Source organism: Macaca thibetana, chromosome 20 (assembly GCF_024542745.1).
Source record: "Macaca thibetana thibetana isolate TM-01 chromosome 20, ASM2454274v1, whole genome shotgun sequence".
NCBI lineage: Eukaryota > Metazoa > Chordata > Mammalia > Primates > Cercopithecidae > Macaca > Macaca thibetana.
In genome coordinates, this window is record NC_065597.1 from 73,062,500 (window position 1) to 73,090,494 (window position 27,995).

The 27,995-nt window shown below is 54.8% G+C and overlaps 2 protein-coding genes across 2 annotated transcripts in view; one reads left to right on the forward strand and one right to left on the reverse strand.

The window, feature by feature from the left end:
• LOC126944712 (3-phosphoinositide-dependent protein kinase 1-like) overlaps positions 1-17,808 on the forward strand; it is a 66,506-nt gene extending 48,698 nt beyond the window's left edge. Inside the window, 4 exon segments of the mRNA XM_050774500.1 lie at positions 784-859; positions 2,596-2,804; positions 4,879-4,972; positions 16,329-17,808. Of these exon segments, the coding sequence (XP_050630457.1) occupies positions 784-859; positions 2,596-2,804; positions 4,879-4,972; positions 16,329-16,671 (722 nt within the window). The 3' untranslated portion in view covers positions 16,672-17,808.
• Positions 17,809-21,765: 3,957 nt separating this feature from the next.
• LOC126944637 (3-phosphoinositide-dependent protein kinase 1) overlaps positions 21,766-27,995 on the reverse strand; it is a 72,274-nt gene continuing 66,044 nt past the window's right edge. Inside the window, exons 12-14 of the mRNA XM_050774338.1 lie at positions 23,550-23,607; positions 22,460-22,612; positions 21,766-22,091 (exon numbers count right to left, since the gene is read on the reverse strand). Coding sequence (XP_050630295.1) covers positions 21,975-22,091; positions 22,460-22,612; positions 23,550-23,607 — 328 coding nt within the window. The 3' untranslated portion in view covers positions 21,766-21,974. The remainder of the gene's footprint in view (positions 22,092-22,459; positions 22,613-23,549; positions 23,608-27,995) is intronic.

Genomic DNA, 27,995 nt, shown 5'->3' on the forward strand with positions numbered 1-27,995 from the left:
CTGAAATTCTTTCTAGACACGGAGTCTCACTCTGTTGTTCAGGCTGGTCTCAAGCTCCTGGCCTAGAGCAGTCCTCCTGCCTTGGCCTCCCAAAGCAGTGGGACTGCAGGCGTGAGCCCCCGCACCTGGGCAGTCATGAAGTCCGCAAAAAAGTCATTCACTGAAGGGAACGGGTCCCCGCAGCAGAGGCTGTGAGGTTCTCTCAGCCTGGCCGGAGGAGGGCAGGTGGAAGGGACAACTCAGAACCGGCCCAGGCAGGGCCGGTGTGGACAGCAGCTGCGTGGTGGCCCCGGGCCAGCTCGTGCTGTGGCTCTGCTCTGTCACAGCTCCTCTGTAGAGGAAGGCCCTTGGGCTGGAGGCCTGAGTCTTGTTCTCTTTGTAGCGCCTCAGCTCCCAAGCTGTTTGTGATGGAAAGGAGGAGGTTTCTGGCCTGCAACTGTTTGTGTACCTGGGCACGTTTGGATACCCCAGGTCCTGCAGTGAGCCAGCCAGGACCGTGTCCTCATGCCCTCCGTTGAGCGGGTGCCACCGGCAGAATGCACTGGACGTTTGTGTGCAGCTCGCTCTCCAGGCGCGTGTCGGGTGGGAGCGCCAGGGTGGAGGGTGCCAGTGTCCAGATGTCAGGCAGGCGTCTTTGAGCAGGTGAGCCGTGAGCCAGCCCCGGTGTGGCCTGGACAAGTCTGGCTCCTGGGGGTGCATGGTCCGCCATGTGCGACACCCACCTCGCAGCCCTGGATTGTCACAGATCATGAGTCCGAGCGTGACCTTCTCTCTCCTCTGCAGCCAGGGCCAACTCATTCGTGGGAACAGCGCAGTACGTTTCTCCAGAGCTGCTCACGGAGAAGTCCGCCTGTAAGAGGTAAAAACCACTTTCATCTAAGCCGTACTTCCCTTTTCTTTAACATAGAAATTAATATTCGAGAGGGTGAATTTGGTGGCCTTTAAGTAGCTAAGCATACTTTGAAAGAAATCAGCATTTCGCATTTCAAAGCGTATTTTTCGTGGCGTACACACACGTGATACGTTAATGTTGTATTCTAAGCTTCCTGGGTTTGCTGATGCTTTCTGGTTGCAGATATAATCGTTTTTGTGTTTGTTTGTTTTTGTTTTTTGTTTTTTGAGACGGAGTCTCGCTCTGTCTCCAGGCTGGAATGCAGTGGCATCATCTCGGCTCGCTGCAACCTCCGCCTCCCGGGTTCAAGCGATTCTCCTGCCTCGGCCTCCCAAGTAGCTACAGGCGCCCGCCATCACGTCCAGCTAATTTTTGTAGTTTTGGTAGAGATGGGGTTTCACCATGTGGGCCAGGATGGTCTCAGTCTCTTGACCTTATGATCTGCCCGCCTCGGCCTTCCAAAGTACTGGAATTACAGGCGTGAGCCACCATGCCCAGCCTAATTCTTTCTTTAGGAAAAACTATTCAGTGAGGAAAGCGTGGCTCTCATGTGCACGGAGCCCAGGCTTCCTTGGTGCTACCCCCTGTCGGGGTGGAGGGCAGGGACCCTGGCCTTAGGGTTGCTCGGCCACACACCAGCTGCAGTAGGACAGGGTCCCGCAGAGCGCAGGGAGGCCCTGGAGGGTGCCGGTGTGGGAGGGTGGCGGCGTCCAGCAGGCATGAGGGTCTTTGAGAGAGACTGCAGGGCCGGTGCGGGTCACGGGAGGGGAGAGTGGAGAAGCGCCAGCCAGGGAGCCACTGGCAGTGTGGGGGGAGGATGTCCAGGGAGCTGACGACAAGGGTTGGTGAGAAGTCTGAGGTGCTGTCTAGGGTGGCTGGGAGGTAGATGGCAGGCAGTTGTGTGGAATCAGGGTGGGGCTGGGGTTCCTCCTGTCTCGGGCCAGTCAAGTGCTGCTGAGGGCTGGAGTCAGCTTCGGCTGCTGGTGCCCTCGTGAGTTGACAGGACCACAGGAGTCCCACGCTGCCGCTCTCCTGCTCCGCCAGGTTACAAGGGGCCACCTTCCTGGAGTGAAGTGAGCCACTCTGAGAGAATGAATGATTCTGGTTACGGCAGTTCTGGATGTCTGAGCTTGACAGCTTCAGGAAAAACTGTGGGAGGTGGGGCCATGGCACAAACGTGGTGGGTGGGTGGAAGGGTTCTGAGCACTCACTCAGCATCCTGGCCACCTCCAGGCTTTTTCGGTTTTGTTCTTGTAACTTTTTCAACCAGCAGATACTGAGTTCTCTTTATTATTATTCAGTTATTCTTTAAAATAGAGATGGGTTCTTGCTGTGTTGCCCAGTCTCGTCTTGAACTCCTGGGCTCAGGTGATCCTCCCATCTCGGCTTCCCAAAGTGCTGGGATTACAGGCGTGAGACATGGCGGCCGGCCGGATACTGAGTTCTTAGCATGGCCAGAGACTGCTTTAGGTCAGAGCTTCCCAACTGGAGTGATTCTGCTCCCCTGGGAACACTTGGCCCTGTCTGGGCAGTTTTAGTTGTCACAGCTGGGGCAGGGGTAGGGCTGGCACCCAGCGGGGGAGGAGAGGATGAGCTGCTCAGCATCCTGCGATGCAGTCCCTCCCACAGGTGGGGGTGCGACGTACGCGGCTTTCAAAGTGCGTGTGGTCACCACTTAAGAGCTAGCGTTTCTTTGTTTGTAGATTTTACATGAGGACCCATGGCATGGCCCAGCAGGAGCTGCTCAAGCCCCATCCTAACAGGCTTCCTGAGGACACATCAGCCCAGCTGGGCATCTGGAATTACGGGCAGAGGGGCCGTGGCGAGGGGGCTGATGTGTGGACTAAACACCTGCACACGTCAAACCCCAGGCACCCCAGGCAACCTCGAGTGACTTCCAGTGACTCGCCAGGTACGGAGTGCTGGTTACATTCAGCTCAGTGCACGTCTGTGCCGAGGCTCTGGCATGTTAGGGTTTGGAGCTGGTATTTTCCCTCCAAGCCTGGAGGCAAACTCTTCCTGCTGGGAACCTGCTCACGGCCACGCCACTGGGTGGGGTGCTGTGTGGGGCTCAGGCCTGCAGCCTTGTGCATATGTCTCAGTCACCTGGCACCTCAGTTTACCCCATTCAAAGGGAAGACTGTGGCTGGCTGAGAGGGTCACTTCCAGCTCTTCCTAAAGACTGCCATCCGTAATGTGCCGCATTTAGGGACTGCGCACCTCCCTTAAGAGCCTTAAGAGCAGATTCCACAGGTCCAGCCTCAGGGCTTCCTCATGGGTGGTCTCCAGAGGAACCCACACATGGGACATGGCGGCTCAGGACAACATCCCGCCACCTACATAGCACAGGGCCACGCAGGATAGAGACGAGAGCCTCAGAGTCACAGGCTTCCCAGCCCTGCACGGGTCCCGCACAGCCCCCTTGTCCAGCACCGAGGGCGAGTGGCCGCGTCGGAGGCGGGTTAGAGGCGGGCCAGCGAGCCCAGGCGGTTTGTGTCTAGCGCCTGTTTCTGAGCCAATCCCACTAGGGGCAGACTGAGATAAAGTGAAGCCTGGACTCAAACGGCTCCATGGCAGAACACAAGGGGCTCCCCGGCGACCAGAGAGAGCGCATATGAAAGACATTGCCTGCCAAAGAGACAGGAGTGGGCAGCGTGGGTCACAGTCTCAGAGCGGGAGCAGGGCTGGGCCACAGCTCCCGTCACCCCGCGCCCCGCGTGAACTCGGAGGAGGCAGGCAGATGCCGAGGCCCAGAGACCCAGAGCAAAAACGGAGTGAGACGCTGCCCAGTACAGACCGATGCACAGACACGGACGCCGGGGAGCAGGGCCACGCCTGCACGCAGGTGCCCAGAAACCCTCAGTCTTCATGGCAAGGCCTCGGGCTGTTCTGAGCCAAGCCAGCACTACAGCACACAGGCAGGCCAGCCTGGGCCCACGCGTGTGGGTGCCGTCCCTGCACCACCACCACTCAGAATGGAACACGGCAGCTGGCAGCAGCAGGCACAGTCCAGGTGATGGCACAGAGATACCACCCTTGGGCTGTCCCTGAGGGAGAGCAGGCCAGGGACCCAGGGCCCTGAGCCACACCGTGGGCATCACCGGGCATGTGCCTCACACACCTGCTCAGATCACCTCAGTCACAGCAGGGAGGAGCCCCTCGCCCCCTTGTGTCGCCAGCTGGAGCCTGCACAGAGGGAGCCCTCCAAGGAGCTGCAGCCGGGGAGGACCCCACAGCCACAGGGTCCCCAGACCTCCCTGTCCGGCAGCTGCGCCGCTGCCCGTGGCCTCAGCACCAGAACGTAGGCCCCAGCTTCAGAGTACAGGGCCTGCTCCTCCCTGGGGGCCCAGGCTGCAGGCATCTGCGTCTTTTTTTTTTTTTTTTTTGAGACGGAGTCTCGCTCTGTAGCCCAGGCTGGAGTGCAGTGGCCGGATCTCAGCTCACTGCAAGCTCCGCCTCCCAGGTTCACGCCATTCTCCGGCCTCAGCCTCCCGAGTAGCTGGGACTACAGGCGCCCGCCACCTCGCCCGGCTAGTTTTTTGTATTTCTTAGTAGAGATGGGGTTTCACCGTGTTATCCAGGATGGTCTCGATCTCCTGACCTCGTGATCCACCCGTCTCGGCCTCCCAAAGTGCTGGGATTACAGGCTTGAGCCACCGCGCCCGGCCGCATCTGCGTCTTAAGTGGAGCCCGTGGCACCTTTGTCAGGCCCTTGCCCCCAAAGCTAAGGCACCTATGCTCAAAAGTCGGCTTACCTTCCTCCGCGAGGTCTTTGTTAATCACCAGTTTGCCATGTCTCAGGTAGTTCAGCACGGGCCCAAAATAGGTGGGGTCTCTGTCGATTAAATAGGCACCTGTTTCGTCCTAAAGAGAGCAGAGCACGGTGAGTCCTCCGTGAGAAGCCGACAGTTCCTGCAGGTCCACCAAGGCCCGGTCACATCAGGAGGCTTCAGAGGCACCAGGTGACCCAGGCCTCTCCCCAACAGACCTGAGCCTGCAGCATCTCGGGAAACCCCTGACGGTGTGGCCACGTCCTGCCACCTACAGCCTAACCCTGACCAGCCACCATCCCAGGTCTAGGTGAGTTTAAGTCTCTTCGTATGGAGACAGCCTGGCTCTGGGTACTCCAAGGTGAGGCCACTGTGCCCTGGACCTCTGTCCTCACAACTGCAAGACCTCTAGGAAAACACACATGAAAACCTCACCCAGATCCTCTCCCTGGGATGCCCTCGTGGGCAGGGCAGGGGCCTAGGGCTCAGCCTCTGAAGGACACCCCTGATGGCCACCAGCCTGGGCCTGCCCTCCTTGTGCCCAAGTCCTCCCTGGCCGACATCCAGGACTGGGGGTCAGGGGCTCTCTGCCAGGGGTGGAGAGGGCACCTTGCAGCAGGGGCAGCTGCCAACACGCCCCGAGCCAGCAGCGAGGGAAGCTCACAGTGACCTGCACTCAACAGCATCCGGGGCTTTCTCTGAGATCCTCACTCACCACACAGAGCCCTCGCCCCGGCTCAGTGCTCACGGAGGCCGAGATGTTTACAAACAGACCCCTCGGAAGGTGTCCTCACGCACCTGGGTGGGGGGCCCCTGAAAGGCACTGCCCTTGCTGCTATCACGGTCACCTCAATGTGGGCAGATGCCCTCTGAGGCCCGGGGTGCTCCACACATCACACCTGGCAGCCCCTTCCACCAAGCACAAGAGGCCCAGTGGCCCAGCTGTGTGAGTACAAGACAGGCGCCCAAGCGCCCCAGGCAGCCCCTGTGGGGGAGACAGAAGAGGCAGTTTCTGTCACCTTATCCAGACCCAGGCCTGCTTGTCGGCTATACATCTGACGGGGGGACTGCGAAGCCAGCATGGCCCATCTTCCACACGGACTCAGACCTTAGGTGTGGCTCTGCTGGGGCAGCTCCTGCCTCCCCCAGTCCTGCTCCCACCTGCGAGTCACTCCCACAGGGGCTGGTGCCTGTGGGCGCCCTGGAGAGCGGGGAGCTGAGACCTCCATTCAGAAACACCGGGCAGCCTCCCGGGCAAGGCCCAGGGCCAAGCACCGGCGAGAAGCAACCCCACACCCCAGTCAGGGCAGGAGCAGCCCCCTCCCCCAGAGGGGCTCCTGTGGGGCCTTGGGCAGGTGCTGGCCACGGGAACGCCAAGTTCGGCGATACGGGGAGGCCGAAGGTGTGTCCACCACAAAGCACAGGGCCGCGCTAGGACCCTATTTTCATCCATGGACAAATTCTGCCATTTGGGTGCTAAGACCTAGTGGTTTCAAGAGATTTTCCCCAAAGTCCACTACTGCAAACCTGTAAAAACCTGCTCTTAGATCAGAGGAACAAAACTGAGTTTCGCGGCTGAGATAAAATCAACTAGGGCTCCGGGCATGGGGGTGCTGGACCCGGAGCCTCAGTGGGCCCCTACTCCTCAAGTTGACCTCAACTCCACACAGACCTGACCCCATCCTCCTCCTCCACCCTCCCCAAGAACACTCCAGCCAGAGCTGCCCACCCCACAGGCCCTGCCTCCTGGGCTTGCCCCTGACTTTCCCCAACCCTCCAGACTCCACAGCTCTTTTTTTTTTTTTTTTTTTTTTTTTTTTTGAGACGGAGTCTCGCTCTGCCACCCAGGCTGGAGTGCAGTGGCCGGATCTCAGCTCACTGCAAGCTCCGCCTCCCGGGTTCCCGCCATTCTTCTGCCTCAGCCTCCCGAGTAGCTGGGACTACAGGCGCCTGCCACCTCGCCCGGCTAGTTTTTTTGTATTTTTTAGTAGAGACGGGGTTTCACCGTGTTAGCCAGGATGGTCTCGATCTCCCGACCTCGTGATCCGCCCGTCTCGGCCTCCCAAAGTGCTGGGATTACAGGCTTGAGCCACCGCGCCCGGCCTCCACAGCTCTTAAGCAAGGGCCAGCTCCCGGGAAGAGGACGCTGGGTGGTCCTGCCCAACTGGTAAAAAATGGCCCCCATTTCCCACAGAGGGGTCCAAGTCTGGCAAGGTGGCCAGTGCTGCCACCCGAGTCTAGGGTTCCTCCCCGCCCCACCCCCATACAGAGAGAATGGTGGCCGCATGACATCCGCACACCACTCAGCTCAGGAATCATTCATGGCTCAGTGCTCCCTCGACAGACCACTGGTGGGAGGTCAGGAAAGATCAGATAGTGTGCGGAGGCTCGCCTCTGCCCAGGACAACCCCCAAAAGCCCCCTCTCAGCCATGGAGGCCTCCAGGCCTGGCCTCAGTGCAGGCTTAAGGCCCGGCCACCCCAGGCCTAAGTTTATGAGCAAAATGTGGAGGAGACCAGCTCATGTAGCTCAGGGCCGCCATGAGCGCCAGGGCACCCAGCCTGTGGCAGGACCTGGGCACTGAGCCGTGACCTCTAGGCCAGGACAACCCACCATGCACTTCTCGGCCCCTGGGCCAGTGCAAGAGGAGAAGGAAGCCTGCTGGGCACCCCCGGACACAGAAGGCCGCCCCAGCCCTGCAACTGGAAGGACGAAGGCTGGAAGGAGGGTGGGGCGGGGACGGCCATCAGTTAAAACTGCACAGCAGGACAGAGGAACAGGCCTGACGACTCAGCAGGGCACTCTGGGCAAACTGGCAATGGCCTTGGTGCACTCTTTTGAGGCTTTCAGGGGGAGATTTCCACATCTGTAGGAAGTGCTGGGGTCTTAAACCAAGACTTCCAAATCCCACCAGGGTTCAGGTCTCCCTGAGGCCTGACTCGCATCCATGCACATGCAGGGTCTTGGTGCTCTGAGCTCGGGTGAGCCATGTGCTCCAGATGGGCCTAGTGCATGCGGAGTCTACTCATGGCACCAGCCCAGGCCCAGACAGTGCCCAGCTCAGGCACAAGGACCTGGGCAGCTCACTGCCGGTGTCGGGGATGCGGCTCAGTAGCTTCCACCCTGATGCAGAAACAAAAATACGGAACATGGGAAATATAAAAACAAAATATTCAGGATATACTCCTAGGCTCACAGAGACAAAGGCAGCAAGGTCACCTCAAGGATATTTAGAACAGCACCTGGGCCATCAGCGGCACCTGCCCAAAGAAGGAACGATGCCCTGGCTTCTAAGATGGGTGAGGAGAGGCAGCCAGGAAGCCAGCGAGATGCTACAGGCTGGGCGTGGGGGTGCTCTTCTTCCTGGCTTTCCCGTGCGTCCCATGGCTTACGCAACCCGTGGTTGCGCGCGATTCTCAGGAAGATTCGTGGTGGGTTTTTTTGGTAAAAGAGCCCTAATTGGCTGGGCTTGGTGGCTCACATCTGTAATCCCAGTACTTTGGGAGGCCAAGGTGGGTGGATCATGAGGTCAGAAGTTTGAGACGAGCCTGGCCAACATGGTGAAACCGTCTCTACTAAAAACACAAAAATGAGCTGTGTGGGGTGGCTCGTTCCTATAATCCCAGCTACTCAGGAGGCTGAGGGAGGAGACTTGCTTCAACCTGGGTAGCAGAGGTTGCTGTGAGCCAAGATTGTGCCATTTTACTCCAGCTTGGGCAACAAGAACAAAACTCTATCTCAAAACAAAAACCATAATTAAGACTCTTTTCTTAGCAAGTCATCTTCCCCGCCCCTCGCTGAACTGGCATCTGACCCACTTGTGGCTGGGCCCAAGCTGGCTGGGTTGACCCACCCATCTCCAGGGGTCGCAGCCTTCAGCCAGAGCCACGGGCCGTAGGCAGGGCAGGGCGGTTTCCAAACTACAGAGGAGAAGGGGGATCCTGGCCATAGCGAGAGCAGGAGCCAAGGTTGGCTCCTGGAGAGGAGCGCACTGGAGGCAGTGCTGAGCCGGGGGCACACAGTCTCAGGAGATGGAGGAAGATCCTGCAGACAAAGCTGAGTGCTTGCCCACTCCCGAAGTCCACAGGACGGCCACAGACGGATGTCTGTTCAGGAGAGAAGTGCTCAGAGAAGGCTGGTAACGAGCCTGGCCACTCTGCTCATCTCACCAGACTCTGGCTGCAGCTCTCCACCATCCATGCTATCGCCCAGCAAGCAAAGCACCAGGGGCAACATGGGGGTACACCAGCCCCCAAGGGACAGGTCCCTAATACAACCACCAGCCTTGAAAATGGCAGTGAAGGGCTGGGTACGGTGGCTCATGCCTCTAATCTCAGCACTTTGGGAGGCCAAGGAAGGCAGATCATTTAAGGTCAGGAGTTCAAGACCAGCCTGACCAACTACTACAAATACAAAAATTAGCCGGGCATGGTGGAGGGTGCCTGTGTAATCCCAGCTACTAAGGAGGCTGAGGCAGGAGAATCGCTTGAACCCGAGAGCCCCCCTGCAGTGAGCTGAGATTGTGCATTGTACTCCAGCCTGGGCGATACAGCGAGGCTCCGTCTCAAAAAAAAAAAAAAACAAAACCGCAGTGAGGAATGAGGGTGGAGACTGGCAAACTCTCACGCCAGATGCTGAACGGAACATAACCCTGCTGCCGCCCACTGCTCCTGCAGCTCCCGGTCAGCCCTGCGGCTCTCAGTCACTCCCAGCGCTCGGAGACACGTGCCACCAGAGGGGACGAAATCAAGAGGGGGAGGTGCCCTGAGCCAACTCTGCCAAATTGCCCCACAGAAATCTAGACGCGAAGGCATAGAATTTTCTGTGCACCAACATCCACAATCAACCTAATTAGAAATACTGAGTTTTTACTCTGAAATTATCCGATCTCGCACACAAAAGCTTCACCTCTACTCTCTCTTCTGTTTTGTTTTATGCAGATGTGTGGTGTCTTTGGCCCATGAGAGGCCTTTGATGTCACCAATTACTAATGGGGAAACTGACGCCAGAGAGCAAGGAGGCTTGTCCAAGGCACCCAGATTCGGAGAGCGGGGGGGCCCCTGCGCCCTGGTCGCCAGGCCTGCTGCCTCCCCACTACCCCTCCCTTCCATTGCTTCTGGGCCTCACCCAGCACAGAAACTGGAATTTGGGAGGTCCGTGCCCCACGCATGACTCAAAGCTTAGTGAGAAGCAGACGTGTGTGGTCTCTATGACCTGGCCCTTCACACGAGGTCCAGCGGCTTCTCTGGGAAGAAACATGCTTCAGGTGCACCACGGGGGGTCTTGCCAAGCTGAGGTCGCTGCAGGGTCCTGCTCGGCAGGAACTGGAGCCCTCTGAGGAGCAGGGGTCTCAGGTTTCTTGCAAGAAAACTCGGGGGCTGCCCAGGAAGCCCTGCCCTTCCCACAGCACCAGCACCTAGAGGTGGAGACACACCCTGTGGGGGCCTGTCCTGCTAGGGTCAGCCAGAGCTCTGGGTGGCAGCAGGGAGACTGCTGGGGAGAGGCATTCCTGGCCATACACACGGCCTTCAGGGGTCTCCGGTGTATCACCCGAGGCTGACAGGGCTGTGTGTGGACAGAGGTCAACATTAACAGGAATTAGGTGCAGCTGCAAGAGGGGAAAGCGTTCTTGGCATACCCTTTCTAAAAGCAAAGTACACTCCTAATTCCAGCACTTTGTGAGGCCGAAGTGGGCAGATGACCTGAGGTCAGGAGTTCGAGATCAGCCCGGCCAACATGGCAAAACCCCGTCTCTACTGAATATACAAAAATCAGCCAGACACGGTGGCTGGTGGCTCGTGCCTATAATCCCAGCTACTTGGGAGGCTGGGGCAGGAGAATTGCTTGAAGCTGGGAGGCAGAGGTTGCTGTGAGCCGAAATCACCCCAGCCTGGGGAACAGAGTGAGACTCCATCTCAAATAAATACATAAATAAATATTTAAAAATAAAAACCAAGTATAAGCATGAAATGAAGATAGCCAGGCACAGCCTCTCCTGACTGCACTGGCCTGGCACCAGGTACGGGGCGGGGGCACCACATCTGTCATCTTCAGGAGAGGATGTCACCCTTACTTTACAGAGGAAGAAACTACAGCTCACAGGGACACGAAATCACCCCAAGTCACGAGGCAGGCCCGGGGTGGGCAGAGTCCAACCCAGGCTCCCCAACTCCAAGGAAGATGCTCCGTCACACCAACCCCAGGCCAGAATGTTCTAGGTGCTCTGCAGTCCAGGGAGAGCTGCCCAGTTGACACCCACGGAGAACAAGCACATTCTGGGAGAGAGATGGCTTGCTGGCCCCTCCGCTACGAGGACCCCTCCCATGGTGCCACGCAGGCAGGTTCTTCCCCAGGCTTTAAAGACCATGCCTGGGGACTGCTGACCTGAGATGTGGAGGGGGGGATCTGCTAAAAGAACCAAAGTGCCTACGAGAGTCTGAAAAGGAGTCCTTGGGATGCCTGGTGGCTAACAACAGGGCTGGGAAGAGACCAGGCAGCAGGTGCCCCATCACAGCCACTGCTCTCTTCTCTGACCGGGGACCAGCCCTGGCGAGGCTTTAGACCTCACTCTATCTTGACCGTTCAGAGCAAAAACGGCCACACACAATCCATAAGCAAACGGGCATCTCTGCATTCCTGTAAAACTTTACTTGCAAAAACAGGCAGGTGGGCCAGTTTTCTGACTCCTGCTACACCAAGACTAGTCACTGCCCTGCTGGACGACAGCCACTGAAGGCTGCACCTGCAGGGCCAGAAAGAGGAACTGCCCAGGCAGCGACAGCATTTCCTCCCAGCCACCCGCAGAGGTCTGCAGGCGAGAAGGCCGAAGACCGCGGGCCCGTGTCAGGTGCCCCGACACAAGCTCTTCTCAGAAAGGCTCAAAAGTGTTTTCTTTCATTCTTCCTAGCTAGGACTGAACCCAATAGAAATGTTCCATTTCATCACCAGAGGCGAGTCCTTTTCTCAGGAATTTATGGCACTGACTCGTGGCCTAAGGTCTAAAGGGCTTCAGATGAGGCACCTGATAAAGAGGTGAGCACAGGTTTGCTGAGGACCAGCACCTGTTGCAGTGGGGAAGGAGCCGGGAGCCCCCAGCACCGCGGGGACCATCGCTCACGTCCAGAATAGAAGATGACTTGTGGTCAGAGCAAAGAACATGCTCAGAGCCACATCCTCAACTGAAGTGTGAAACCAAGTCCATCACCGTCGCACACACCCACTCACGGCCTCACACTGAGGCCGCCGCAGCTCTCACCAGTGCTGGCTACACAGAACATCATCTGCCATCCCCACTCGATGTGATCCCCACTTCTCTTGCCAAGCGGCTTCAAAGACAGTACTCCAGCCCACAGCCCATCACTGAGCCCTGTCTGAACAATTCCTTTCATAACTTTCCACCCCCGAGGTCTTGCCAACACCAAGTACACTGTTAGAGGCACCCTGACTGCCCCACCCCTCAAAGACCCATCTGATGCCACCACATCTGCAACCCTCAAGCCGGGACACGGGCCCTGTTCAAAGGGCAAACATTCACGTGCAGTTTTCTCCAGGGCCGCCTCAGCTGCAGGAACCGAAGCCTCCCCAAATCCTCCTCTTTCTGAGTGGTTTCCAACCCTAACGCAGTAGTGTTTCCTGTTTCCTTTTAACTCCTGAAGTATCTCCACACTAAGGCAGGGGCTGGTTTAGCTGGAAACAACAAACTCGACTTTGTTTCCAACAACGCCTACGGGCCAGGGATCGTGCAGTACAAGAGACCTAACCCAAATGAATCGAGTCTTTGGGAAGCCACATTCCACCTGGCCTGCCCTTAAAGACACCATGGAAGAGAAACATGACAGAGCAGCAGATGAGCAGATGCTGAAATGCACAACACAGCCACAGTCCTGCTGGGGGAAGTCCCAGGAAGAAGTGAGAATTCACACTGGGCTGTCTAGAAAGAGAACTTCGTGGCAGCCGTGGGCTCTTGGGACAGCAGAGTAAGGGCTTGGGAGCATGGAGTATGGTGGGTGGTGGGTCCCAAGCTGGGCTCTGAGGACTTGGTTGGGGGCACTCACAGCCCAGAAGCTTAGATGTGGGGCCAGAGGGCAAGCAGGTCAGCCTCTTGATGTGTGTGGCTTTCACCACCCTCCCTAACAACCCATCTGTCAAGAGCTCCCCTCCCTGCCAGATAGGATGCTTTAGCAGGGTGGTCTCCCAACCTCTCAGGCACCCAAAGCTTCTATGGTTTCTTGGGAATCCTCCCCCTTAAATCTCGCCATCCAACTCCTCTCCAGACCCCCACATTCTGCAAGCCCAGGTGCTCACTCCACACTAGTCCAATAATCCAGGCAGGGACTCTTCCACCAGATTCACGCTTAAGTCCAACTCTAGGAATATTCTTTCATGAATCTCAACTCTGAGGTCAGAGCTTAGAGATCTTTACAGGTGAAGCAACATCCTGTTTGTCTTCCATCGTGTAATTAATGGCCTCCCACTCCTGACACCCCTTCCCCTCCTCCTCAGATTGCTCACTCAGGATTTAATTAGGAGGAATCTCGTGGGACATTCTTTCATCAGAGCCACAGGAGACAAAAACTAAGATGAAGCATTTTACACATTTCCTCATTTGACGAAAAGCACTTCAGTATTGGGACTAATATGAATTAGCACTACACTTCTGGCAAATTATCTGTCACTAAAACTAACCTTATTCACTACAATTATTATTTATTTATTTATTAGTATTTTTTTTTTGAGACAGTCTCACTCTGTCGCCCATACTGGAGTGCAGTGGCACAACCTCAGCTCAATGCAACCTCCACCTCTCGGTTCAAGCGATAGTCCTGCCTCAGCTTCCCGAGTAGCTGGGACTACAGGCACGCGCCACCACTCCCAGCTAATTTTTTTGTATTTTTAGTAGAGGCAGGGTTTCGCCATGTTGGCCAGGCTGGTCTGAAACTCCTGACTTCTGGTGATCCACCCGCCTCGGCCTCCCAAAGTGCTGGGATTACAGGTGTGAGCCACCATGCCCGGCCCCTACTCCAACTATTTTATGAGACAGACTGTACTGCTACTTTACCTTCATGTTCTGAATTTCAGTTTTACCATTTGGAAATCAAACCTGGTTAAATGGAGGATGATGAAAAGAGCAAGCATAACATAGATATATTATGCCTCCCCCCAAAGAACTGATTCCTACAGTAAAGATTTTTTTTTTTGAGACAGAGTCTTGCTCTATCGTCCAAGCTGGAGTGCAGTGATGTGATCTTGACTCACTGCAACCTCTGCCTCCCGGATTCAAGCGATTCTTCTGCCTCAGCCTCCGGAGTAGCTGGGACTACAGGCACCTGCCACCACGCCCAACTCATTTTTTGTATTTTGACTAGAGACGGGGCGTCACCATATTGGCCCGGCTGGTTTCCAACGAGATCCACCTGCCTCGGCCTCCCAAACTGTTGAGATTACAGGTGTGAGCCACCGAGCCCAGCCCATAATTTTTAACAAAGTCTTAAGGAACTGTAAAATAAAGGGATGAACCACCTTAACTGTGCTAAAGTTAATCAGCTCTCAATCAAGTGCTCCAGTGCTGAATAGACAGACGTTGCCTCAAAGAACCCAATTGACAAGAGCAATTTAAAATCTAATTTCACATACAAAACAGGAATGCTTGAGTAGAAAGGCAAGGGAGTGACCACTAAGCCCTGCTATTTAAAAAGAAAAACCAAACAGTAAAACATACACCCACCCTTATGAAAGGAAAATCACAGCTAACAAAAGCCTATACTGTCATTTCCTGGGAGTCAATTCTCTGAGGAGACGGCTTGGTCAAATGAGCAATGGAAACAGTTGGAAGTTGTGGGGAGAGTCAGGAGTGTTGGCATCTCAAACCCTCATTTCTACCCACAAGGCGGCCTTAGCAGTAACTCCAGATTCTCTTTTCCTGATCATGGTCATGCCATGCTGAGAATGGTCTCAGTCAGGCTTCTCAAACTTGAAGAGGGATCCCAGCCTTTCTGGGAAGGCTCATGCATGGCAAATGTTGGCTGCCACGGCACAAAGCCAAGCGCAATCATGTAAGCTCAACTGACAGACCCAGCAAAGTTAGTGTAAGGCTTGTGAACTGCCTTGAAGAAACAGGTAACAACTTCTTCAGGCTTTTTTTTTCTAAGTTTCAATCCTGCACAACTCCCAAGACACTCTTCCTCGGCTCTACAACTCTTAATAAAGGTAATAAAAGGTTTCTATTGCCATCTGCCCAACAGCATGAGCATTTCGCTTGATGAAAGACAAGCGGCAAACTAACCTGGAAATTCCTGTCTTTTTGCGAAGACAGTGAGAAAACTAAGCTAATTAGAAAGCAGACTGAGGCTGGGCGCGGTGGCTCAAGCCTGTAATCCCAGCACTTTGGGAGGCCGAGACGGGCGGATCACGAGGTCAGGAGATCGAGACCATCCTGGCTAACGTGGTGAAACCCCGTCTCTACTAAAAAATACAAAAAACTAGCCGGGCGAGGTGGCGGGCGCCTGTAGTCCCAGCTACTCGGGAGGCTGAGGCGGGAGAATGGCGTGAACCCGGGAGGCGGAGCTTGCAGTGAGCCGAGATCGCGCCACCGCACTCCAGCCTGGGCGACACAGCGAGACTCCGTCTCAAAAAAAAAAAAAAAAAAAAAAAAAAAAAAAAAAAAAAAAAGCAGACTGAAAGATTCCCTACCTGGCTCTTCCTGGACAACCCTAAAGCAACCCTTAACATGAGCAAAATTCCCTTCGAATAATCATACTATACACTACGGATGCATCTTCTAAGAGGTGCTGAGTGGGTGATGCGTGCTGTGGATGGAGAGGATGGAGCGCCAACTCTCTAAATGCAAGTCACCGGGAAAAAGAGGCCGCCCATGTCAACCCACGCCAGCGTTAATTCAAACGTCCAGAATGTGAAAGGACAGACCAACAAGGGTTGTTTCCAGAGCCAGCAAGTACCCTAGGACAGAGAAGAGAAGGCGTTCACACACCCTGGGCAAAAGAACCTACTGAGAAAAAGAAGAATCACAGCAAAGGGACGCCGAGCCGCCTCCACCGAAAAGCAAAGACCGCGAGGTAGAGACACCCCAAGGTGAAGTGACTCAGTGTCCTCGAAACAGTGGACGCCAGCGCGCGATCCTCGCCCTCCCCTCCCAGGGTAGGGGGTCAGGGGAAGCTGGGGACGAGATGGCGACAAGGGAGCGTGGGCTCGAAGCCGGAGGAGAGTCCCCCGCTCCCGCTGAGGTCTCCTCTGCGCAGAGCAGGGCGTGTGCGGCGGCCACAGGCCCGGACGGCCCAGACCCTTTGGCTGCCCCGTGCGGCTCTCACCTTGTCCGAGTCCGGGTCGGGTTGGCCTGGCACAAGCGGTACAGGAAGGATTTCGGGTCCCAGCACAGCGTCTGCCGAGTAGTGAGGAAGTAGGGGCCGCTGACGTTGAGTCGGACTCTGTTGGACACGCTCCGGGTCGCTGTGCCAGGGCGTGAGCCCCACCTTTAAGGGCGGCACAGGCAGCCACCTCAGCCCCGCCCCGAGGTCGTCCCGGGCTGTGGGAGGAACTCCGCAGGAGCTCGCAGTGATTCTCCGCCACGATTCCAGTAAGCCCCGCCACAGCTCCGCTACACCGGAAGGTCCGGCTTTCAACAGCGTCCTCTGCGTTCTCTCCCGCCCACAGGTCTGCCCTTATAGAACGCCCGCGGCAGCGTCACGTGGCAGGCAGAAGTTCCCACCCGGAAAAGCAGCAGGCTGGGCCCGCTTCCGGCGGGAGTGGAACCGGGTTTGGGGCGCCAACGCTAGAGGGCACTGGCAGCGAACCACCCCCAACCGCGCCCCCACTCCGTGAGGGGGTCAAAGGAAGAGCCACGCCAGCAAACATCTACACTCTACATGCTTTTTATTACAAGACTACTGAGCATACGAGGAAAATTCATCATCTGGTAACTACACCTAAAGCACATATATTTGGGAAAAAAAAAAGAGATTCATTAAATTATATGATTAAATCACTGACCCAATAGAAAATTTATATAATAAAGCCAGAAAAAAAGTTGTAAAATATAGTTTACAATAATTATTCACATTCAAGGCTGTACATCAATACATACAACAACGTGGCCCCGAACATGAATTCAATCCAAATAATTCATATATTAGAATTTAAATAACACAGACTGAACTAGAGGCCAACAATAGCCAGCAAATAACCTTATATAAGAATAAAAATACAAAAGTGTATATCCTAATATCATTGCATTGTTTTCATAAGTCTCTTAATTTTTGCTTTGCCTGTACATCACAGTTACAGCTACAGACCAGGTAGAGATTACGCATGTTCTGACTGCCACCCGCCTGAAAGACGTACTCGTCATTTCTCCTATTTTATGTTGTGAAGGAACAGCTACAGCAGCTCTAAATACTGTAACAATTAAATTTTGCCAACGTCCAACTTACAGTCATAATAGAGGCTTTTACCAGCACAATGACCCCTATTTGTAGTCATTCTGCCAGATGGTTAGGCTACGTGGGTTACACGGCTAAAAAAAGGTCTGCCTTTTGTAAAAAGTTCCCTGTACATAGTTTGGTGTTTCTTCATATTGAAGAAATGAGTTATGGGGAAAATTCAGGTACACACATAGGCTCGTTCAGTTGTGCTCACCACAGCCATAGCAACAGATCAAAGTGCTCTTTGTTGGAAACAGCTTCCTCCTCACATCAGTTCTCCACAGGCAGCCTCATCTACAACCCTGCGATTTTGGGCCAGAAGTGGTGGCCCCTCAGAGGCTCTGAAGTGCCTCCAGCCCCAATTCAGGCACTTGCCATGTGTGCTGCGTAAGAAGGGACCCCACCCAGTGAGTCAACATAGGTTCATGTCAGGTTTGAGTTTGAAAATAACTGGGGAAAAGTGTATGACAGCATCTTCCAGAACATAGTACCTTCACCGTATTCTCACAGCAGCTGCGCTCTGAAGTCCCAGCAGTGAGCACCCCAGCTCTGTGGACCAGCCAGGCAAGGGGGCCTCAGGCTTCAGAGGAGGGCAAGAAACCAAATTCTGTGCTATTTGGCCATACTCTCTGGTAGAGTGAAGCAGCACTGAACGCGGTGCCTAGAAAAACCTCCTGCATGTTCCCCCGTACAATCAATGGACCCCAACTAAAGTGGAGAAATAAAAATCCAACCAAATTTAGGTGGTCTGGACTTGCCGCCAGCCAGGCAATCTGCAATACTGTGGGCAGGGAGTGGGGAAGAGACGGCCTGAAATCTACACCAGCTGGGACAACCACGCCCTACAATGAAAAAGCCAGCCTGGCTGCCGGGCTCTTCTGAACCACTAAGGCCTGAAGCAGGGGCGGGAGCGGGGAGACAAATACACTCGGAAAACCCAATCAGCGACATGGTTTTTTTCAAGTAGAGACTTTGCTCTGCTACTGATTCCAAATGGCCTAATGTACTTTCTGAGTCTATAAACTTAATTACAAATCATTCACTAAACATGTGGCAAGGTCAGTTCAACACTTGTTATCTCTGCTGACTGTGCAGATGCAAATTCAGTACCATTGTGGACACAAAGTACAAGATTCTGAAAATACTGCCAAGCCCATGAAAGCCACAGCAGCAGGGATGGCAGAGAGCTGACATGCAGGCGGAGCCAGGTTCTTGCAACCAAAACAAGGAAACTGGCTCTTGGAAAAAATCGGCCACAAATGGATTGCAGCAATGACATCCTCTTAGCATTTAAATAAAGAGCGGTCTTATTGAGACATTCTTTGGAACACACACAGTTTATCAGAAACTGATTTGTTCAGAATCTGCAGGACACAACTAAGGTGGTTCTACTACTGAACTCTGAGCATCTAAACATAAGGTTGAGAGAGAGACAGAAAAATATATTTAAAATGAACAAACTCTTTGACCTCAAAATACCACTTTTAGGCATCTAAGGGGGAAAAAAGTAAGAAATCAGAAGATTTTAAGGATATTCATCACAGCATTATTTAAATAGTGGAAAAATCAGAAACCGTCTAAATATTTTACAGTAGGGAAATGGTCAGATAAATTATAGTAAATGGACAACTAAACACTACAATTGTTAAAAACGTGTTTCTGAGAAACTCATGACATGGGAAAATGCTTAGAATATCAAGTGAGAAGACGATGCAAACAGCGTGTGTCGGATGTTCCCAATTTAGTTGAAAAAGTGAACAAATGGCTTGGCAGGATATAGGCCAAAATGCTCACAGTGGTCTTCTCTGGGCGGCGAGCCTACAGCTGATCTTGTCAGAGACAAATGTCAGTTCTGAGTCACCCAGAGCCCTGTGCTGGTGCCTGGGGGTCTGTGCCATGGGACAGTCTCCACAATTCCTCTGGGGAAGGGCCGCAAATCCCACAGTGTGTCCCAAGAGGGCTGGAGTAGGCGGAGTCCCCAGCGGCTGTGGCATGACCAGCCATCTCTCTCAAAAAGAATTGTTAACAAGCCTTCCGCAAGTTAAGGTTCCACGTGGTAGCCGTGGTGCAGAGCCATTTCACTACGGTGGAGAGGCTTGTGCTCCACACCAGGACTGCCCACCGCCCTGGCTGCGGCCAAAGAGGGGAGAAAAGAATCCCTCAGAAGCCAGCCCCCAGCTGTGTCCCAGAGAAAGGCAAGGCACCTGGGGCACCTAGGCCGGCAGCGACCACAGCCTCCCTCCCCTCCCCTTTGTGCCGAGAAGCCACAGAGTGTGGTCCTGACATTGCACCTGTCCTTGCCCACGTGGGGGGAGGCACATGGCCCCAGGTCTATTAAACAGCAGGTGAAATCTTCCTCACCTTGGATAAACCCACAACTGTAATTCCATGTAAGCACGTCTGTGTGGACACACGGTACCCCACGTTCCACCGTAGAGTGTAAGGCACCTGCATGCCAGGTGATGGCTCTAAGGATGTGCTGGATAAAACTGGAGTTGACATGAGCAAGCGCAGGGTAAAGAGAGAAAACACACGAGCCTTTAAAAAGGTAAGAGAAAGGGGCTGGGTGAGGAGAAAGGTGACCCACAGAAGGGCTTGGCTGTCATGAGCTCAGGCAATGGCATCATCAGCTGTCAGCTGCCAGCTCTGGCTCTGAGCCCCTAGTTCTGTGGCTTTGGAGGTTAAGATGGAGCTTGTCAGTGACGCCCAGGAGGTGGTGGTTCTATCCAGAGGAAGAACACACGGGAGAGTCTCCCCAAGCAGCCCAGCCGAGTGCTCCAATTAAAGCCACGTCCCTGCTCCCCTTGTTTCCCTATAACCAGACGCCCTGAGACGTCTTTCCTGTGCCTGTACGTGCAGTTAGGAGGGTTAGGAAGCCACTCTCCTACACGGAGACACAGGACGTTCTGAGAGGGATAAAAGAGCTGATAAGGAGGAGTAAGCCTGAACAGAAATTCCTGAAAGGACCAAGAGAGACTCCCCAACACAGCCAAGCCTTTCCAAAAGCCAGCAGGAGAGAGGACTTGATTCCGGCCACAGGCCCAGGGCAACGTGCTGGGCCCCGGAGCGTCCTGCTCCCTGGGGCGCCCCAGGGTAGGTGTGGCCCAGCTCGTCCCAGCTCACGGTGACAGGCTCACGTGCAGCTCACACACAGCAGCAGCCAAGGCCCAGGCAGAAACCGCAGGCAAGGCCTGGGGAACATTTCTGCCCCGTCCAGGCTCCCATCTGCACTTGCCTAGCTAAAAAGAGCCACTCTCATCATTAGCAGTGTGAAAAGGACACCTTCCCTCTCAGTTTGGACCTGGCCGGGCACACAGGGTCACTGCTGAGTCATCTGTGATTTTGGGGGTAGGGACCAGGGAGGGTGGACACAGTTGAGTCAGAGGCAGGTCTGTGGGCAGCGATGTCTGCCTCTCCCCCACGGGACTGAGGGCTGCCCTCCAGGGACAACCTGGGCAGGGAGAGGAGGACCCAGACCTGCCAGGCCAGCAGAAGCAGTGTCTGCCTGGGGAGCAGCTAGGCAAAGGACAAATGCATCTGGCCTATCTGTGCTGTACAGCAGGGAAGGCCACCAAAGCATCAAAGGGAAACAGCCCCAAAACCGGCAGAGGAAAGTAGACCAGCAAGCTGGGGTTGAAGTGTCCTGTTCTCGCCTCCTGTGCAACAGCAACTGGCAAAGTCCACTCTTTATGGGGCCAGATGAGCAGGCAGCATGAGAAGGCTGTGAGATTTTTGATGCAGAGATGTAGAAACTGAGTGGGCTCTGAGAAGTTTTAGCCACAGCACAAAAGGGGTGTGTGTGATGGTGGTGCCTGCACTCCCTGGTGTGGTCTGCAGGAGAATCACCCTGGGTCTGCTGAGGCCAGGGTTCTCTCAGACCCTACTTCACTGACTGGAGAGGCCTGGACGTTTAAACCGTTTAGTAGGTCCTCAGGCCTCTCTCCTCCAGACACAGGTCAGCAGGCCCTCTCTGCTCTGGCTGGATTCTCCAAGGCACCTCCTGGCCCCACCCAGGGCTTGGGGCAGGCCTATCTCATGCAGTGAGCTGGCTGGGTACTCATTGGGCTCACCTCTGACAGTACCGCTCCCAGCATGCGCTCGGCTTCCAGCCCCAGAGACCAACACTGCTAAGTAGGACAAGGGATCCGGAGCCCTCGACGGCACCCTCCACGCGGCAGCCTGCTCCCACACCACTCCAACCCCTCCCGCTCCTCACCACGCGAGTCTGCCTGCCGACACCGCAGGGGCCACAGAAAGCCTGCCACCAGAGCCCCCACAGGGATATGCAATGGGCCCAGCCAGGCCTAAGGGCCATACACAGGGAGACGCAAGAAAGGGAGCACATGACAGAAGCACAGAGGCTCCCTCCACAGAGAGGTGCGGCCCCCTGGCAGGGCCGCAGAGGCTCCCTCCCTGGTGAAGAGTTCCAGGACCACAGTGGGAGGGGCAGAAACAGCCAAACACACCCGGTCCCCTTGGCCACAGCAGGACCAGCACACAGTTGGGGCAGGGTGAGCGCATGGTTCGGACTGATGCTAGGAGAAGCTGGTGACACCAGGTCTGTCCACTAGTCTGGGTGGGACTGGGCTGACGTGCACGGAGCTGGGTCCCCATGGCAACGAGGGCACATGGAGGCCTCCACAGAGCACAGAGAGCAAGCAAAGCGACCCTGAATTCCTTTGTGTTTGTTACTGGTTTTGTTCTTTGTGTGGTTGGGTGTGTTTTTTCTTCTTTTCTTTTAAATAAAAATGCTACAAGGTTTCCGCCTCTGCGTTCCCCTTGTGATGGCTGGCAGGTGGTCTGGAAGCGTCCCGGATGGCGGCCAAGCCGCGCTGGGGCAGGTGTCCTGGCAGCGAAGGCAGCCCGGCCACAGGCCACGTCACTGCACAGCGGCATCTGGGTGGCTCTGGTATCGCTGCCTCCAAACTTCCTGGATCTTCCTGCACCACTTGTGTGCGTTCCCGCTGGGGTCCATCAGATAATACGTCCTGTTAGGCTGCAAAGACAGAAGCCATTTAGTGTTCCCGAAGGAGTCCCACCAAAACCCCCACCCCAACCTGGTGCGTTGCCTGCTACCAGCCATTCCGAGTCCTGGAAGCACGTGGGTGTGGTGGTTCTTCACACAAGCAGAAAGCAAACATGCAGGCTGATGACCACACCCCAGTCACCACCACACTGAAACCAAGCACGGGCGTCCCCTGCCCCTCAGGACTGAGCGCTAGTGTGGGCATCTGGGATGTCGGAAAGGGCAAGGCAGCTGCCCCATCCCCGCTGCTCCCTCTGGCCAAGGCCTGCGGCTGCTTCCCACGTGCTACAAAGCCCTCCCATCACCCTGCACACAAGAATCCCTGGGAACAGACTCACCGTGTGGACAAAGAACGTTTTAAAATTCTTGGCCTCTGGTCGGAGTTCTTGTGACCAAGGAATTTCACCTTTCAGGACTTTGTTGACAGGATCCACGTAATATAAATGTGGTCCTTCTGTGAGCAACAACTGTCGTCGTCGTGCGAATAAACCCTGACACCAAAACACACAAAACAGGCCTCAGAGGCCAGTGCTGGCAGCATCTCCTGGAGCCTAGAGGGCTGGGCAGCCCCTCGGAGCTGCTCGGAGCACAGGGCCACCGCCACCACCTGTGCACTCACCGAGGGGCAGGGTACTTCCTGCCCCACCAGGCCCAGTTTCTAAGGTCACAGGGGCTGCAGCTCAGGCCCATCCAGGTCAGGCCCATGGCTCCCCTGGCCCCTCTGCTCTGCCTGGGACAGGAGCCTGCTCTCGGGAACTGGCCTCCATACACCCGCACCAAGGTCCTTGACTGCGGAGGACACACGGCTAGGAACAGAGGCCAGGAGCCTGCGCTTGGAAGTGGCCCCATGTGAGCACCTGGAGTTGAATATTTTCTAACCAAGCGTTAAAGCTAACCATTACTGGTTTGTGTTCTGTCTGATCATACTGAAATGCCTGATCTGACGTTCTACTACAGAAGTAATATGATTTATATTTGAAGAAGGTACAAGATGACCAAATAAATATCTGAGCACATCCACACCCCTGCCTGGCTCCACGCAGACCATGTGCTAAGTGCTGGATCCCTTCAATCCATAAAATAAAGAATAACCCTTAAATGGTTTTGAAACACTTCTAAAGCAGTGTGAGAACACTGGCTAAGATATCAGACGTGGCCTCTTCAGCTTGATGGAAACCTCACGACGGGCAGCCCCAGGCTCCCAGGAGTGTGCCGAGGATGCTTGTGTTCGGCCCTAACCACCACGTGTGTGGCTCCACACGGCTTCTCGAGGGGCTCACAGCCTTCCCGAGCTATGAAATCCAGAGATGATGTTTGATGCAAATCAAGAGAGGGAAGGATTCCACACCACCAAGCTGCCCTCCCTTGAGCTGCAGTCGGGGAAGATGCAGGCGTGCGTGCAGAGCATCGGGACCACTGACCACTCACCTTCCGCTTATCCACCGGGCCCATCTTTAGTATTAAATTATTTTCTACAAACTGGTGCCTGTGGAAAGAAACAAGAAAGAGATGCTCCCGTGAAAATCACACACAGAAATTCTCCACGCTCCTCCTGCCACATGAACTCCTCGTGGCCTTGGCCTTCTCCTCACAGAGCCAGCCTCACTTCGGGATGAGCAGAGACCACCACACGTAACCCAGCACACACGCCACTGCCATGCAGAGCCTTCATGTGTATTTGCAACGGAGCCTGCAGATACCAGACACAGTGCCTGTTGTCCCCTCACTGCCAGTGGCATCCACACAGCAGGGAAGAGGTTGGGGAGGACCGTGCCGCAGAAACGGGCAGGTGACACAGTCATTGCTGCCTTAACAAAGCTGTGGTGAGGCGCAGAACTGCCTCCTGAAAGGTGGCTGCCCGTGGAGTCAACAGCTGGATGAGATGATCACCCTCAAGTTACCCCGCAAGCTGGGGCCCTCGATTCAGCGCTCAGGACCCGCAGAGTAGTTTATAATCACAAAGCCCTGAAAGACCCAAGTTGGACTTGCCGTAAGAACATCTCCTCTGGCTTTTCCATCATAGTAAAACACTTTTATTCAGAGATGGCAGAAATTCAAAGAGCAACTTTCAAATACAGGCTTTGATTCGATATACCTTATGAGCAAGCACGCCTCACTTTTGATTCCTGAGACTTCAGAGATTTTTGTTTTTAAAGACAAAGTCTTGCTCGGTCATCCAGGTTGGAAAGCAGTGGTGCCACCACAGCTCACTGTAGCCTCGATCTCCTGCGCCCAAGCCGTTTTCCCACCTCAGCCTCCCAAATAGCTGGGACCACAGGCACACATCACCATGCCCAGCTAATCTTTTTTTCTTTTTTTTATGAGACGGGGTCCTGCTAATGTTGCCCAGGCTGGCCTTGAACTCCTGGGCTCAAGCAATCCTCCTGCCTCAGCCTCCCACAGTGCTGGGATTACAGGTATGAGCCACTACACCTGGCCAATGTATTAATTTATTTATTGATTGATTGCTTGAGATAGGGTCTCACTCTGTCACCCAGGCTGCAGTGCAGTGGTGAGATCTCGGCTCACTGCACCCTCTGCCTCCGGGTTCAAGAGATTCTCCCACCTCAGCCTCCTGAGTAGCTGGAGCTACAGATGCATGCCACCATGCCAAGCTAATTTTTTTTTTTTGAGACACAGTCTTGCTCTGTTGCTCCCAGGCTGGAGCGCAGTGGTGCGATCTTGGCTCACTGCAAGCTCCGCCTCCTGGGTTCACACCATTCTCCTGCCTTAGTCTCCCGAGTAGCGTGGGACTACAGGCACCTGCCACCATGCCCAGCTAATTTTTTTTGTATCTTTAGTAGAGACAGGGTTTCACCGTGTTAGCCAGGATGGTCTCGACCTCCTGACCTCGTGATCCACCTGCCTCGGCCTCCCAAAGTGCTGAGATTAAAAGTGTGAGCCACTGTGCTCGCCAGGCTAACTTTTTTGTATTTTTAGTAGAGACGGGGTTTCACCCTGTTGGCCAGGCTGATCTCGAATTCCTGTCCTCAAGTAATCCGCCTGCCTCTGCCTCCCAAAGGGCTGGGATTACAGGCATCAGACACGGCACCTGGCCCCAAGATACTATTTTAATGTCTGCAGTTTACCTCTTTTGGTTAAAGCTAACAGTTACTGGTTTGTGTTCTGTTTGCTCTTACTGAAATTCCTGATCTGAGGTTCTACTATAGAAATAATGTATGTGTGTGGTTGTTTTTTTCTTTTTTTTTTTGAAACAGAGTCTTGCTCTGTCACCCAGGCTGGAGTGCAGTGGCACGCCATCTTGGCTCACTGCAACCTCTGCCTCCCAGGTTCAAGTGATCGATTCTCCTGCCTCAGCCTCCCAAGTAGCTAGGACTACAGGTGTGCACCACCACGCCCAGCTAATTTTTTGTATTTTTAGCAGAGACGGGGTTTCACCATGTTAGCCAGGATGGTCTCAATCTCCTGACCTTGTGATCCTCCTGCCTAGGCCTCCCAAAGTGTTGGGATTACAGGAGTGAGCCACCACGCCCGGCTAATAATATGTTTTATATTTGAAGAAGGCATAAGACGATCAAATAAATATCCGAGCACATCCACATGCCTGCCTGGCTGCACACAGGGCCAATAGCACTTGTAAGAAGACCTGACTGGCCAAGCTGGGGGCACAGCATCCTCCCCCAGGGCTTACCCAGCCCTACCTCTGACCCACCTAGACCTGGGCAGAGGTGCCCAGGCCTGCCCCAAGAGGGAGGACCCAGGGCCTGGCCTCACACACACCCCATCCTGTGAGTTTGAAGCAAGAGGAGTGTACGGCATGTGGGCAAGTGCAACCCTCCTCTCACACCAGGGACTTCACCATCAACACACACAACGTGGGGATTAAAACAAAGAGAAACAAATCAAGAAGGGTCCTGAAAAGGACATGTGATGAGGAAGACCCGATCCACCACAGCACAGAAAGCACAGAGCACAGAAATGCCTGGAGGGACCACAGAGCCGGCAGGAAGCCACTCTGACAGGCAGGCCTGTGACCAGGAAACAGCGCAGAGGAATAACAAAGGGAAATTCATAATAAACTACACCAGGGCAGGCAGTGTGGGAGGGACAGGGTCCCTTTGAGCCCAGGCTGGTCAGAGCTCTTGCAGGCGGATGAGGACGGAGAAAGCCCCATGGCCTCTCCCATCCTCAGCTTTCACCACACGCCAGCAAGTGCCAGAACAGGTGATGAGATACATGGTTTAAAGTATCAACTCCAAGGAGAGAAAAACCACAAGAACACAGCAGCCCATCCCTGCAAACTGTGTGGGAGGGGCCGTCTTCCTTGCTGAGAGTGAGAGCAGCCGCCCAGCATTGAGCTGCGGGAGCCACGGCAAGAGGACAAAGCCACCTCCACCTAAAAAACCACCAGGACCACAGTTGGGGTGGGAAAGGATTTCCAGATCCAGCCGCCGTGGGCCTCCACCTGCACCCCACAGCAAATTCACAGTGCCACGAGAGGCTTGGAACTCAACAGAAAACTTAGCAAAATGGCACCAACTAAAAATTCCCAGAAGAGGAATTCAAGTGACACAAGAAACTCTCAATGGCCCTAAACGAAGAAATTGAGCTGGGCTGCTCTGCCCTGATCAGCTGGGCATGCCACAGGCATGGGCGTGCAGGAGTGATGCTCCCGCTCGGCACCTGCAGCCTGGGGAGGACTCACTGAGGAAGTGATTCGGAAATAGGACTGAGAAGTAGCCTTGCTTCCAGAAATCCATCCTGAGAAAAAAAAAGGGCACAGGCAAGGAGCCCAGAGGCACTCCCAGCAGTGTCACCCATGCCAGGGACACTGAAGCTCCAGAGTGGCTCAGCGACAGAACACGCCAGCACCTTGGAGAGGCAGGCAAGGGCCCCACAGACAGGCGCCACCCACCCCTGCGCCAGCATCACCTGCGAGAGACAATGAAATGGACAACATCCATTCCCCGGTGGCCCGGGGTGCGTGGACAGAGACTGCGGGCAAAGCTCCACTGGTGGCATCGAGAGCAGAGTGTGTGTTCAGCGGATTAACCCCCCCAGCTCACAACAGGAAACAGCCCCTTGCTGTCACCTACTTGGAAGTTTCCGTACTTCTAGGAATCACCTTGATTTTTTTTTTTTTTTTTGAGACAGAGTCTCACTCTGTTGCCCAGTCTGGAGTGCAGTGGCACGATCTCGGCCCACTGCAACCTCTGCCTCCCGGGTTCAAGCAATTCTCCTGTCTCAGCCTCCTGAGCAGCTGGGATTACAGGTGCCTACGACGAGACCCGGCTAATTTTTGGTATTTTTAGTAGAGACAGGGTTTCGCCATGTTGACCAGGCTGGAATCACCTTTTTAATTCAATTTTTTACTATCTCCTGCAGAAAGTCCCCCGCCCTGAGAGCCCTTTCCTCCCCGGGAGGCTGGGTGAGAGCTGAAGACATGCCTAACTACTCGCCATGCACACGGGGCTTTCCGAAGGAGCCTCACTCTCATACACCGCATCTTGGCTCCCTCAAAACAGGCAATGCCTCTCCCCACCTCTGCACAGAGGAGGGTGCAGGGCAATCCACAAGGGGTGGCCACAGAAAACCCCCTTTCCTGATGCCAAAGTGCGGGTTCTCACCACCTCCTCCACCCTCCCTCACCCAGACCCCAAAAAGAGCATTGTCAAGGATCCAAGCCCAAGGCCACTAGCAAAGCACCTGCCACGCCCAGGAGAGCCCAGCAAGGAGCCAGAGCTCCGCCGGTGGCTTTCCCGACAGCTTGGAAGGGCTCTCCAGGCTCAGCTTCGCCGCCAGTGAGGGAGGGAGCCAGTGGCAAAGGCTGATGGGTCCCAGGTTTCCTCTCCAACCTTCCAGTCCCATGGCCCCTCACACTCTTTTTTTTTTTTTTTTTTTTTTTTTTTTTTG